This window comes from Homalodisca vitripennis, chromosome 1 (assembly GCF_021130785.1).
Source record: "Homalodisca vitripennis isolate AUS2020 chromosome 1, UT_GWSS_2.1, whole genome shotgun sequence".
Classification (NCBI taxonomy): domain Eukaryota; kingdom Metazoa; phylum Arthropoda; class Insecta; order Hemiptera; family Cicadellidae; genus Homalodisca; species Homalodisca vitripennis.
This window is the reverse complement of record NC_060207.1, coordinates 116642797-116657647: the sequence shown is the minus strand read 5'-3', so window position 1 is coordinate 116657647 and position 14851 is coordinate 116642797. Positions and strand designations below refer to the sequence as shown.

At 35.1% G+C, this 14851-nt stretch overlaps 1 protein-coding gene across 2 annotated transcripts in view; it reads right to left on the bottom strand.

The window, feature by feature from the left end:
* LOC124369906 (proton-coupled amino acid transporter-like protein CG1139) overlaps window positions 1-14564 on the bottom strand; it is a 40445-nt gene extending 25881 nt beyond the window's left edge. The window contains exon 1 of one of the 2 annotated variants that reach the window (XM_046828075.1): window positions 14345-14564. In XM_046828075.1, the coding sequence (XP_046684031.1) occupies window positions 14345-14380 (36 nt within the window). In that variant the 5' untranslated portion in view covers window positions 14381-14564. The remainder of the gene's footprint in view (window positions 1-14344) is intronic. The other variant, XM_046828093.1, reaches the window with a different exon arrangement.
* Window positions 14565-14851: the final 287 nt, after the last annotated feature.

Sequence of the window (14851 nt, the reverse complement as noted above, 5' to 3'; positions counted from 1 at the left end):
TAATATAACCTGAAAAACCCCTAAGACGAAAAATAAAAATGTGGCAAGGTACAGTCACTCAAAGTTAAAGTAATTAATTGATACCTGACGAACTGCTTGAAGTCCAGACTGGAGAGAATGAAGCCAAGCAATGTCACTGTTTCCAGACTGGACTTCATGCTTAATGATTTCTTGTACTTTTTTGTAACATATAACGTAGGCAAATTACCGAAATCCTATTATTCTTTGAAACCTGTTTTCTCCAATAGAGACGTCATTCCAAAATCGAACACTTAAAGGTATGTTTCCTGGCATTTCTGAGGTAAGTTCTAATAATTGCAAGAAAATGGCATCTCCGCAATTTGCTTAGTCTGGCTTCTCCATGTGGTTTTATATGTAAAACTTACAAAGTAATTAGATATTTCCTTGTAATTTTCCAATCCTTTAATTCCAAAGCACTTTTTTGGGACACTCTTGGCATCCCTCTTTCATTTAAGTAAGAGTTTAAGTATAAGTAGTTTCGAAACAAATCTATGGACATACATGAAAAGGGAACACAGAAATAGGTCGAATTGTTTAACTTCCTTCTTTTTGAAGTCACTTAATAAAATAAATACATCGTGCAAAACTATAAGAAATATCTCTTTAGATAACGAAAACCGCTATCGTGGGGGCTGCAGCAGGCGTCTTAGATCGTGTTGTGTGAGTTACATTCTTAAATGTTTTTCCACGGAACTTTACAATTTATTGGTATAATATTGGGTATCTAAATTATGTATAATACCATAATATCGATAACTGGAACCAGGGGTACGTATATGTGCTTACGTATATGTTGGTCTCTGGCCATAACACTAGTACTGCCTGGCTTTGGTTAAATGGATGTGGAACTATCTAAAATATAATTTTACTAGTGTAATTTTATATACATTACGTTTTATATATAATTATATATATATATATATTTGAGGTGGATTACTTTTCTTTTCTTTTACTATTTGCTTTTATCGTGTGTATGATTAGCGAACACAGAATACCATGTGCTTTCTGTTTGAAGGCCTTCACTGATTTATCTTACAATGTCAGAGAAAGATTTCTTAACGACTGTAGTTAGCTGTCAAGCGTGCACAGAAGTCACAACATGACACTGATAACGAACCTAAAAGTTATGGTTATGGACAGTCACAACGACTGATAGCGAGCATTCTTTGTGACCAAGTACTTAGTAATTACTTACTGAGTAATACCATTTTTAGTACATTTTAATTGAAAACAAAAAATCGTGTTCCATTTCTCTTCAAGATTTCTTGCCTGGATTATTGGAACAGGTCATCCAAAAAGAAAATAAATAAAGTCTAGAGATATGAATGTAAAGGAGGATCAGAAGTATTTGAACATATAAGATGCTGGTTAAATGTTACGCCATGGCATTCATTGTAATGTACAACACCTGCTGCTGACTTCGTCCTTGACCTACAGGCATTTGACCTTCTGCCACGCGAACATGGACCTGGCATTGCGAACTCTAACTATTGACGAATAATAAATCTATGAGAGCCAATTAATATTTATTAAGCAAAGACTGAATTAGTCTGCCTTGCTGTTAAGGATATGTAAAGGCGCGTTATTATCTACATGTTATGTACTACATGTCGAGTAGTGATAGATTAAGATGCAATAAAATATAATTCGGATGTAAAGAAACTAGTTCTGACAGTCAGTAACTTATAACTTAATCTTTTGCACTTATTATATTAAAGTCAGAAATTTCATCTTCCTTGAAAATGGTTTTCATTGGCAATGATAAGTACTTATATCTTTAACAAAACTTTTGTATACGAGACGGAAACAATCTTCGTTTTTAAGAAAGGGGTATGTGGTATGCTGTAAACAATATTTTTATCTTGAACGAAAATATTGAGGAAAAGACTATGTGAAAATAGTCGTCATCAAATGCCAAGACTGATAAAATGTCTTACAATTAGAGGAGGGGGTAGAGTGTTATGAGAAAAATTTGAATAATTTTCGTTAAACACATTTTCAACGACACAACTTAATAGACAAAAGCTACATTATTTTTTTTAGATATACTAATCAAAATCCAGTCAGTATGAATCGTTTTGTGATTTCGAGGGAGATTCATCTTTTCCGGAGAGTTTATTTGAGGTTGTTTACTTCCTTAGCATCGACGACGATATATATATAAGATGTAGGTTGATGACTGTATATGTAATGTATATATATTTGTATAAATGGCAATAGCCTTATTTAATTTCAATAAACATTGAATCGCAAAAAGTGTATATATATATATATATATATATATATATATATATATATATATATCTCAACTACTCTTTAATTTCTACCATCATAGTCGGAATGTTATACGAGACAGGATGATCACACTTGCTTGTGTGGGTAGGCATTCTTATATCATCTTCTGATGGCACATTCGATATTTGGCCCTACCTCTCGTATCGTAGGCATGTAGTAGGACCACCAAACCAAATATGGTCACATATTTTGGGAATTGCAAATAGCTTATGTGAATTAAGACATTAATTAAGGCATAACAAGTTATCAATAAATTAAATATACCTAAACTTAATTCCGAATTGAAGCCTTTTTTACTAATATTAGCCACAACGAGGAGCTAATCAAGCTAAACAGACTCAATACTAAGTATATCATAAATGTGTTATCATTCTATAATAATTATCTTTAGTTCTACGCTAAAACAAACAAAATAAGTTGAACAGAATAAACACACCAAATACTATAATGTATTATACATACAACTTATTTCAAGGCCATAGTTTTATCTTATTATCCGGTTGTTCGTGTATTCTAAACCATTAGTGTGACAGCAATAAAGAAGAGTTGAGGAAAACAATGTAATTTTTCAAACCAAAAACCTTCACACGCACAACTGATAGGAAACATGTTACTACTACCTGTATATCGCTGCCATTACCACAGTACTGTCCTTGCTTTAATTAGTGACACTGTAAGTTATCATAGCAGGATTGTCAAACTTAACGAAAGGCACGTGAGGATGGACTTCAAGCCAGTGTTAATTCACTCTCGTTTAGTGCCTTTAAAGGGTGGTTTTGCTCTCACTGTCAAATGTTGTATATAACCCCAAAAAAACAGTGCTATACACGTAAGTTTTGCACGACATTTACAAAATACTCCTATTTACTCCAGGCAGATCGACGGGGATGTTAATACTCTCTTTTGGTATTTTCTGGGTAGTAATCTCAATGGCTGTAGGGCAAAGAGAGCTCCTAGTTTACCACGTGTGGTGGTCATGGTGTGGTTTTCAGTATTCCAAAGTATTTGGTTTAGTGGTGCCTTTCAACCTGAAGTTGAAGGTTCTCATGAAGGACTGGTCTCCACCTCTTCCTAATGAAGCATATAGCTTCACATTTGGCAGTGAACTTTACTGTCCAATTTTTGTCCCTGGTTCCAGGAGTTCGAGTTGCTGCTGCATAAACGTTACCATTGACGAATATGCACTGTCCGCACATAGAATAACGCATCTTTGGCGTAGAGTGCGATGTTCACTCTGGGAGTCAGCGGAATGTCATTCATCTAACACAGGTATAATATCAGTTCAAGGAATGATCTTTGTGGCACACCGACAGAAACTTGATATGGTCGACACGGCTAAACGACGGTCTTAAAGATATGACAACAGCGGTTGGAATATACGACAAAAGAGAGGACTGTGTGTGAGCTCTATTGTTACCACTGTGGAAACCAGACTCATGTTAATTATGTATGTACGTCAGCCGGAGTAACTACCCTGATCAGTTGAAGTTTGGTGAATAGCCTCTTCAAAAACCGTACTGGTCGTCCTGGAGCGAAAGATGGAAGTCCTCCGGGAATCTGGATTTCAAAAGTTTCACCAGAACTTTGAATAGGGTTGGTAGGATAGAAATCGGAAGAAAACTCTCTGGCAACGTCAGATTATTCACCGGCTTGGTATGAGGATCACTTTCGCCGTCTTCCATAAAGCTGGGAACTACAAACAACGATTTAATAAGATCTTTTCAAGAAATATTCCACACTGGGAGTACTCGAAGAGCCAGTGATCCAGCCAGTGATCCGATATTGTCTTCGCCGGGACCCTTTTTGGGTCGAAGTTTGGAGAGGGCCCTGGAGACTTCCTCCTGTGTGATGTAGGGTGGGGGGGAGTCCTCGTCCTCGTTTTCCACAGTCCGGGTAGCTTCTTAAAGGAATGCCTCAACTGTCATGGAGTGTTGGTGGTCAATCACGTGTGAATATGGAGAAAACTGATCCTGCATGCAGTCAGCAAGAACTTCCGTCTTTTCAGCAGCAGAGTACATAAGGTCGTTTGGTCCACGAAGTGGCCGCTCCACCCTTTTGTCTGAACGAAGGGTTAGTTGGAAATAGAAATTTTCCCTATAGTCCCTCGTTATTATCTTGGAGTAGGCATAAACATTTTCGGACTGGTGGTTAAAAGCCGCTTTGTCTCTAGCATATCACTATCTTTGCTAAATTTGTCTCAGTTTTCGTCTCTCTTGGAATTCATCTTGAATACGTTGATGTAGGTGACTACGGTGATCAGCAGAGCCCGAAGTAGATCTGGATGAGTGTTGTATGGCTTGCTCGTGGCTAGAATGTTGCAAATTGCAACATCTCATATATCGGCTCGATGATTTTACCAGTCAGGGTGTTGAATTGGATGCTAAAGGAGGAGATTGGTGTAAGGAGATTGTCACGTGAGGATGATCCTCTATAAAGTGGAATAAGATTAGATCATATGTATTATTGTCGGCATAACCTAAAACAGTAGTTTTACAATTTATGTCTCGTGTGTAGGTGGGCTTGAATTGTGTAAGAGTTGATCAAACAGCTTGAATAAGCCTACAGTGTGGCGTCTTGTATACAGATAAGATTTCGATATCTGGGTTCAATGAAGCAAAGAGATGGAAGTAACTTCCGTACTGCAGCCTGGGCAAGGGATGTGCAGGTGCGGTACTCGTCAGTGTACGATAATGGAAGTCCCACCAGCAGCTCTATTATTCCGATCGTTTTGATGAGGTGGACGATCTGTGCCGCCAAGGATATGCTGCCACGTAGTTGGGAGCGGTGAAAGTATGCCGAGGGAGTAGGTGGGTCTCCTGCAGTTGGGCGACGTCTATATCATATTCACATAGAAATTGCAGCAGTTCAAGCCGTCTCCTGGTTAGGCCGTCGTTGATACATATGACCAGACGTGGACGGCTATTCATGGTACTGGGCCATGATAAGAGTGGCCAGTGAGTGCAGCATGCGGATGGTCGTAGTGAGGTGCTTCATAATTCCGTTGAGCATGGTAGTTACTTCAACACGTTTTGATCCCCGGGCGAGTAAGTGGTCTTTATGAAGGCCGTTTTCTCCATTTCCACAGATTTTGGTGGATGGCCCTCGTTGTACTTGGCTGGGATCGTGGTAAATTATCACTTCCGATAGCTTGGGATGATATTTCCATCGTGTCCTTGAGTTTTCAGAGACTCGTTAGTTGGATTCCGTGGCTCCCTGCGGCGTTTCTTGCCCAGATGGTAGTTTGGAGCACCGCGCTCCAATAGTCCTTGACGTTTGTGCAGTGGTGCTGCAGAGTTCGTAAGAATAGCTTTTCCTATCTTATCCTGGAATTATTCTGGTATTGTTTTGCCTCGTGCTTCTCTTTGATGAGCCTAAGTAACATTCAGTTAATAGCATTTAATCTCGACTACGATAGCAGCCGGTCTGTAGTCATTATAGAGAAACGAACGCTTTTACTCAAACGAATAGCTGGGGCAACTCCGGTAGTTTGCGTTGTGTTGACCACTGCAATTGCAACATTGTCCGCGTACTCCTTGTGAGTTTTACATTGTTTAAACAAACACATGTAACTTGTTGATCGCAGTTGCCTGAGCCATGGCAAAAATATTGGTCTTTGTTGTACTGGATAGTGTCAGATAACTTCCTGTAAGCCCTTACTTTAATACTGACATACAACAGAATAGCTATTGAGTATGTTACACAAGGTTTTCTAGTTAGTCCCAAGTCACGTTCAGTATCACGGAGAAGGAAGACTACCCAAACCCTTGTATTACCTCGCCTAGTTCTTAGCTTGAATAAATAACCTACCGCATACTGTAAGTCAGTGAGAGCATCCTGTATTTCAACATTTGAGATATCAAATGGAATGCCATATATAACTACGTTAGTGGGTTTTGTACCCGAAAGACTTCTAGTGTAAAATGGCGGAGCGATCATTGAGTTCGCCGGAGTTTTGGCGCTAAATAGCAGATGCTGGACGAGGAGTAACGTTCGCTAGAGTAATCCATTTCACTAATAAAACGCTTGGTTCACACGAATTTTAAAACAAAAACTGTTATGCGCACTCGATTTTAACAAGTGCCACACAAATCATGCGTGGGTCCCCGCGTTGTGTTGTACGACACTAACAACATTTGAGGTTTGAAAACACTGATCACAGTATTCTAATAGTGCTGGGAGACGACTGCAAAAATTAAATCTCAAGAAATTATGGTCTTATCCCACAATGAATATTTCTACATTTTCCTCTATTAGAATAGTAAATATTTAACAGTTTATTGTCTTAATATTACGGACAATAAATCAACACGTCTGTCACAACAAAACAGCAGACGACTCATATTAACTCGTAAAAGATTCATTATATTTCTACTGTAGTATTTGTGGTAAATTAAATTTCCCATTTCAAGAATATTGGATTATAAGTCCAAATAAATCTTAATATTGAGTTAGCAAAAGTCAATTTTAATGAGTTAATTCGGTTGAAATATGTTTGAATTTCAAGACCTTTCCCCGAATCCGCAAACAGCAATTTCGTCATATAAATAAAAAGAAGAAAAGGACTTAATATTGATATGTGAGGAACGCTAACACTTAATCATTTGTTCGGAATTGATATACGTTTTAGTAGATACAAAGTATGACCCTATGTGTTAAACCCAGTATCATGTTATGAATGCTTCAGTTTAGGCATTTCTAAAACTTTAAGACCTAATATTTGCTAAAAATGTCCTCCTGTTAACCAAACCCTTCTTATGGTGCCAACGAAAATCTAATTCCCTGCTCTTATTCTGACAATATAATTATGTTCTTTAAAGATCATAATTCTTCATTGGGTAAAACATATTCAAAAAGAAATAAAGGATTTAATTGGCCATAGGAACATTTTTTTAACTATATAAGTACAGACGCGAAAAGTTTTTGATCATTGAGTTATAAAGGTTTCATCTTTCTTAAAGGTATTAGGAATTTAACTACGATGAATCTTTTCATCAACCCCCTCACCCTATAAAGTTATTATTAGACATGGTATTTTAATTTCGAAGGTGAGTGTGCACATCGTAAACTAGTGCGGCCACGATTAAATTCCAACTGATACTAAATTCTATAGCAACAAACAATTATCCCGGTACCTCATTATACTCCAAAGAAAGCTATTACAAATTAATTTTAGACAAATGGTTTGATTTACAGTAAACTTGTATATAGAGCAAAAGCCACTGAAAGTAAACAATTCAACTACTTATATACCTTTTCTTTCAATTCAACGTACTCAAATATGTAATTTACTATAGCTGTATAAATATTGAGCTGGCTTATGAATGGAGAAATTTCTGACGAGCTGAACAATGATGATGAACTGTAGGACGAATTATTTAAAAATATGATAAGTTTGAATAAGATTTAAAAATTGTTATCAGATGAAACGTCCTTGAGGATTTCACAATGGAATGACAATTGAGCTGATGTCATAAAGTTTAAATAGAGTATTTATTGTCCATCAGCTCACAATGTTAATATTGACACAATTAGAAACGCTTTAGGATATTTTTCAAAATGATTAATTTAAACATTTCTTATATAGAATTAGCGTAGATTGTAGGTAGTACTGTCAATCTATTCCACAGAAAATTTGATTTCTCAACGAATGGCTTAAATGTATCTCAGGAGTAATCTTTTAGCTATTTCAACATTACTGGTATACTAGTAGTTTACTAGTAACATTCTTGTCCGTTTAAGTCTCTCGTACTCAAAGTATAACAATTTTATACAATAATTTCTTTGCTGATTCAATAACAATTTCGTGATTTTATGGCCTCATTGATGTTTCTAGCATGGTATATAATAGCTGTAACTATCGATTTGAAGAGGTTCAGACTTTTGGAATGAATTATTGCGTTACCGTTTGAAGGTTAGAGTGTCACTAAATATGGTTTTATTCCTATTGGCATTGAAAATACTTCCACAAGCAAACTTTATTGGTTAGGATATTTCCACTGCACAAAGGCTCTCACTGATAACACTGATCGTAACGTGACTGTTCAGCCAATTAAGACCAGAGCAGAGCTGATAAAACTAAACTACAAGCCTCTGTTGCAGGAATATAGTTTGCTCTGGTTTTGCTGCAATAAGAATGAAAATGAACGTAGAATCAACTCTCGATAAAAGGTTTTTTCTTGTCCTTAATAAACAAAGAATAGTCTGAACAGAACAAGACACAACTGTAAATCATCATTAGAAACGTTTTTGGACTATAATGTAACCCGTTATTATTAAAAGCATAATAACATTGTTAATAAAATTTTCCGAAAAGTTTGAGAAGTGGAATAATACAACAAGCATTCTATAAAATCTAATTAAAAAATAAAAATGTTAGAGGATATTGTTCAACACATTTGAAACTCTTAATAGAATCAATCCAGTGATTATAACGATGTACATCTAGTTATAAACCTACGCAATAGTTTATAAACCTTTTGCGTGTACACAGTTAGTTTGGCGCAAATTTTTTTTCAGAAATCTTACTATCATGCTATTAGATAGGGCGCCTTAAATCGAGTTTTAAACCAAATTTTGAGAAAATTAACAAGTTTACGGAAAAAATTGTTCAAATAAGTTTTTTATTCTCAGCGTCATTTCAAAGAGAGTCTCGACTGGATTGAAATTACAAGTTCTGATATAAATCATCAAGTCAATGAGATTTTACTTTTAAAATTCTTCCTAAAGTTTGCGTACGTTTTTATTACGTTTGTGTTGGTTGTATTGTCTCTGGTCTTAAAAATTGCATTAACATTATTTGAAGGATAGGAATAGGTCTACTAATACAAATCGTAAAGGCGAGATTTTGTAGTTTGAAAATAGTTTCTAATATTGATGTGCGTTATTTAATAGGTCTGCTCTTAAAAATTGGGTTGACGTAATTTCGATGAAAGGATTAGGTTTACTAATATAAGTCGTAAAGTCAATGAGTTATCACTTCCAAAATGCTTCCAAGTACGAACCACTAACTGGTTACTGTTTGGTTGACCTGGAACCATGTAAATACCAAGTGGAATAACTTTGCCCTACAGTTGCATCTGTCTCACCTGTCGACTAAACTTTCCATTCACCAAAGTATCTCAAGTAACTTTGTTTCCTGATTCTCTTTTATACGTAGAAACATAAAGAATACGCAAAAATGACTATACAGTTATAATTAATGTCTTAGAATCCATAATTATTATAGTAATACTCATTAACAAGGAATTTAACTGAACATAAAACTTTTATTATAAACTCTAGGTTGTTATTACACCATCTACTAGTATAATACAATTGTTTATCTACACCTAAGTATTTGCGTAATGTCAAAGGTGAATAGTTACTTTGACATAAACGGTTACAATGTCACGTCAGCAGTGACATTGTTTTCACGTGCCAATTCTGACAGCTTAGCTGTTATTTGTATTCCTATGGGGTTTCGCATAATTTTATTCTCAAGCGAAGAAACTCGTGAGACGTCGTGGAAAATTCCATCGAGTAATTTCTCCTGCGGCATTTAATTTGCGTTCGAACCACCTCTGACAGAGTGGTCTAGACCGGTTTTTATTTAGCAGAGACTTTTTTGCACAAGAGAGCTGTGCTGTTGCTGTCCTATACTTAACAATGCTTGGGCACCTTTAATTCCGTAAACAGATTAAAACGTTAAGCATAGATACTAGCTATTAATTAATCAGGAACTGACTGTGCCGATCAGTTCAGTTTTCTAGCTCTTTTATTTAGCAGATTCATCAATCAAAATAATCCTGAAAGTTTGATAAAAAACGTTACTCGTTGGAATCATCTCTGTTGGCAGCATTACTTCCTGATACAGATTAAGAGTATATTTTCCAACTACGATATTTTCAGGGCCTTAAGAAGATTTCATCCAAATCTGCTTATAAATTTCCCTCATTCTTGAATTTATATAGGTAATTTTTACACAAAGTATTTCATCTAGCCTATAATACAATATCTGACAAAGACATGACATTAGTTTTCTCATGTAACAGAATATAAGAAGACATTTCATTCAATGTTAAAACCTGTTAACGCTGAAACATCTATCATTGAAATCATCTACGAATTTAAATCACCAAAATAAGGTAATTAAAAATTGAAATAGATTAAACTGTAAATAAAAGATATAGCATGGTAGCCTATCTACAAATCGCTGCATATAACTGATTTTATGGATGAATGGTCTGGTACACCGGGTTAAAACCGTGTACAGTAGTGTAGAACATCCAATGAAAGACGTGGACAGGTAGTTTGTATTATCGAGTGAAAGTTATGGACAGTTACCCTGGATATACTGTGAAGAATGGTCTGAGACACCAGGTAAAGTCATGGACGGTAGTCTATAACATCCAGTAAGAGGTATGGACAGGTAGTTTGTATTATCCAGTACAAGTTATGGACAGTTACTCTGGATATACTGTGAAGAATGGTCTGAGACACCAGGTAAAGTCATGGACGGTAGTTTATAACATCCAGTAAGAGGTATGGACAGGTATTTTGTATTATCCAGTACAAGTTATGGACAGTTACTCTGGATATACTGTGAAGAATGGTCTGAGACACCAGGTAAAGTCATGGACGGTAGTCTATAACATCCAGTAAGAGGTATGGACAGGTAGTTTGTATTATCCAGTACAAGTTATGGACAGTTACTCTGGATATACTGTGAAGAATGGTCTGATACACCAGGTAAAGTCATGGACGGTAGTCTATAACATCCAGTAAGAGGTATGGACAGGTAGTTTGTATTATCCAGTACAAGTTATCTGGATATACAGTGAAGAGTGATCTGAGATACTGCATAAAGTCATGGCCGGTAGTCTAAAACAGCCGATGAACGGTATAAAAATCCTGTGAAAGTGACAAGTGCTGTGCTTTTTAATGTCCTCATCTTATCTTTACTTGTGTTTTATAACCCATTTTTTTTAATGCTATCCCTTTTTACTGCAATATATGTGTACATATATTTGCTGACATGTATACACTGTAAAACAGTTATCACTAAAATATCTCTGGAGTCTAAGCGATGTTGTGGCCAGTACATTGTATAGTAATAAATCTTTCGGGAAATAGTAATAAACTAGTGTGCTTTCAGATTATACAGTATAAAAGTCTATTATAGTGGAAGATTATTATAATTAAGTTGGAGGAAATATTTTCTTATCACACATTGTTTAGCAATAAGTCAAAGTTTTCCATTACAGTCCATTGCACCATTACTGAACACAGCGGATAATTGTTGTAGATAATTGTAATATAAACGATCCACTAACCAGTATGACGGCAATTATAATCTTCAACATCAAAATGTAAAATTACAATCTACATGGTACAATACACTTTTTTATTCGTTTAGTTTTTTTCATTTGTTAGTTTGCATTGATATTAATTTAACTTTTGTCTGTTTATTAATTTTCAACAATTACAATTTTTTTAATGTAAAGAAGATAAAGAATAAAATTTCAATACATATAGAACAACATAATGACATTGATCAAATGTATCTGCTATGTACAATTTAACGTTGTAAATTACAGCTGGTGAAGTATTATTAGTACAGGGTATCATTCGTACTCTCGCAAAAAGAAGTGTTTAATCGTCTTATTTAATCTTGTTGTTGAGATAAATTTAGGAATTCAGTTATTTTTTCAACACTAACTGTAAATAAAAAACATGAATTAGTGTTCACTTTTTATTTTTTAAAACGAGGCGTTGCTTTGTTTAGACGTACTTTTAGCGTTTCTTTGATTTTTGGAAAAACTTTTTTCATTTTTTGCTAGCTTTTTGTTCAATTAGTGTCGCACCAGAGCACAGTCTAGTTTTTCTGTTGGGCTATTGTGGTTATGGTGTCACTCTTTAATTTTCTAAAACCAAATTATAGCTTGGGATTGAGAAACGAGGTTTGTTCAGTTTGATACGCATTAAGTAAGCATCTCACTATTTCTGATATCAATGTTCATATATTTTCGCTGGGACACACATTTTGAAAAACAAAAATTTAAGAGATTTTTAAACGAACTATACAGATTCCTACTTTGGTAGATATTGTACATTATCATGTCATATGTAACGTAATACGTAGACTACATGTTGTGAGTCCAACAACTGGATTGTGCCTAGTGTATTCCAACGTGTTAAAAGTGTTCGTATAAGATACTGGACTTCATGTAAACTAACTTATTGTAATTCTTATGCTAAGGTCTTTTATTTATAAAGAATCATTTTTAATATTTTCTTGTTGATATCCGGTGCATTTTTGACATTTTTTAAAATCCAAAGAAAGATTTCGACAATAGGATTCTAATTTTTGAATATTTTATAATATATTTTGTATCTTGAGTCTTCCAAATATTTAGAAATTATTATTTTCTGGGAGATAGGCTATTTTTAATAAAATGGAAAATTCGTATTGATTAAGGGAATAGTTTTAAGAACCGGTTATGCTAAAAGGCTTTGAATTTTACTTCATGCAAACAAATTTAAACCTTAAATTTTTTCATGTTTTTATTTTTGGTCGTAGAATAAGGAAAAATGTCCTATTATAAAGGTATTATTAACAAGTACCCACACGGTTTTAAGTTTTTGAATAAAGTGTAAACGTTTTAAATATTTAAACGGTACATAAGACAATGTTAGGGATTTTTGTCTCTGAATTATTAATAACAATATCGAACAACTACGAGTATTTGGATGTGTATTAATCATATTTTTTTTTAATATTGCCCATAATCTACAAAGAACATTACTAAGAGACAATACAAGAGTTTAGATTATTTCAGGAGGAATTTGTTGGCATCTAAATTGTGAATTTGTGCAGACCCCAAGAAAAAATTACTGAAAATAAAAATTTTAATCGACAGCATGTATACATAAATGATGAATTCAGGGAAAACAATGAATTTTTATACTTTATAAAATTATATTTTAACTACAAATAAAGTGTATCATATACCTAGTAAATAGAGTGAAATTAGAACTGTTTAAATTATAATTCCGGAAACCAATTCCACCACTTGGTTACCTTAATACCTTACCGATGCATACCTTAAAGTACATATTGAAGTAACTGGGCCGAAATACGTACGAAGGAGGACGAATGAGGTACAATGGGTGGAATTTATTGTTTATTATCATTTGTGTTCATTAATTATTAATATCCTAATAACTAATGGCCATTAAAAGATCTTCAAATTTTACAATAAGTCCAAACGACGGGAATATCGATCTTTGTTAAAATCTGACATAGCATTCAGCTAAAATCTAGTTTCCTATATCAAATTCTATTCCTTTACTACAGCAAGACGATCTGATGAACATCCATATCATCAAAGTGGTCTTAGTGTGGACTCAGGTCATAGGAAGACTTATCCCACTATAGATTCACGCCGTTCTCGAAATTAAACCATCGAGTAATTGGATTGTTACACATGTTGCTGTAATTAGTGTTAGGCAAGATTACTTTTTCAATTTCTAATCTAATGATGACTAATTGGTAATAGTGACTTCTCCTGACCGTTTTGTGGCTCAACCCCGGGTCCCTTAATTAACGTCTTTCCCATTCTAAACGTTTACACAATAAACGTCAATAAGACATTTTTTATTTGGATCAAAAACTTTTTTACATTTTCTACATTTTTAATACATCCTTATTTTTTAGATTAAACTACAGTAATTCAAATAAACACTTTTTCTGGTAATAGTTGTTAGGACAAGTATAATGCTCAAATATTAACAGATTATCAATAATTTAAATAACTCTTTCGGCATCTTGAAATTTAAAAATAACACATGTTGTGGCTAGATAGGTTTTGAAGTTCAAATTTGATTTCACAGATGTAGATCGGAGTGAACATTTTTATATAAACAATAGATTGTTATAGGAATACTAGTCAATCGGTTCCTTCGTTACAAAGTGTTCAGTCGTAATTGATTCTGTTGTCACGACACTCTTTAATTTGGTAAGAAAACGAGCTCTTCTGAAAGTACGAACCTGTAGTTCCAGAGTGGCCGGGTTATGCTGATCCATGGTGGGGTTCGCGGTTGCGGCAGCGGTACTGACTGGAGGCTTGGCGGACTCGGGCGGCCTTGGCGGGCTTGTGGTAGGCTCACACCGTACTGGTCACTCACTAGCGGATGGCCCGACCTTCGCCGACACCTCTACAGCTCTGGACTGTGGCTTTACTTTCTCGCAGATCAGTTGCAATCAACTGGCCTGCGCAATGAGGAAACCTCCGACCCGGTACCGTCAGATCAGTGGGGGTCCAGCACACTGACTCTCCTCAGTTGACTCTATGTATTTATTAGTCAGTAAGGTACGCGGCATAAGTATCTATTGCGATCGCCCTCGTAGGCAACACCACAGCCTGAGATGGTGAAAAGAGCACCTACCTATTGTTACCATTTCCCCAAAATTTTAAGTGTAAGATTTAATATATTGATATTTAATATATTGATTTTCATAATATTTTGTATGCATTTTCATTTCCAAATTATGTTG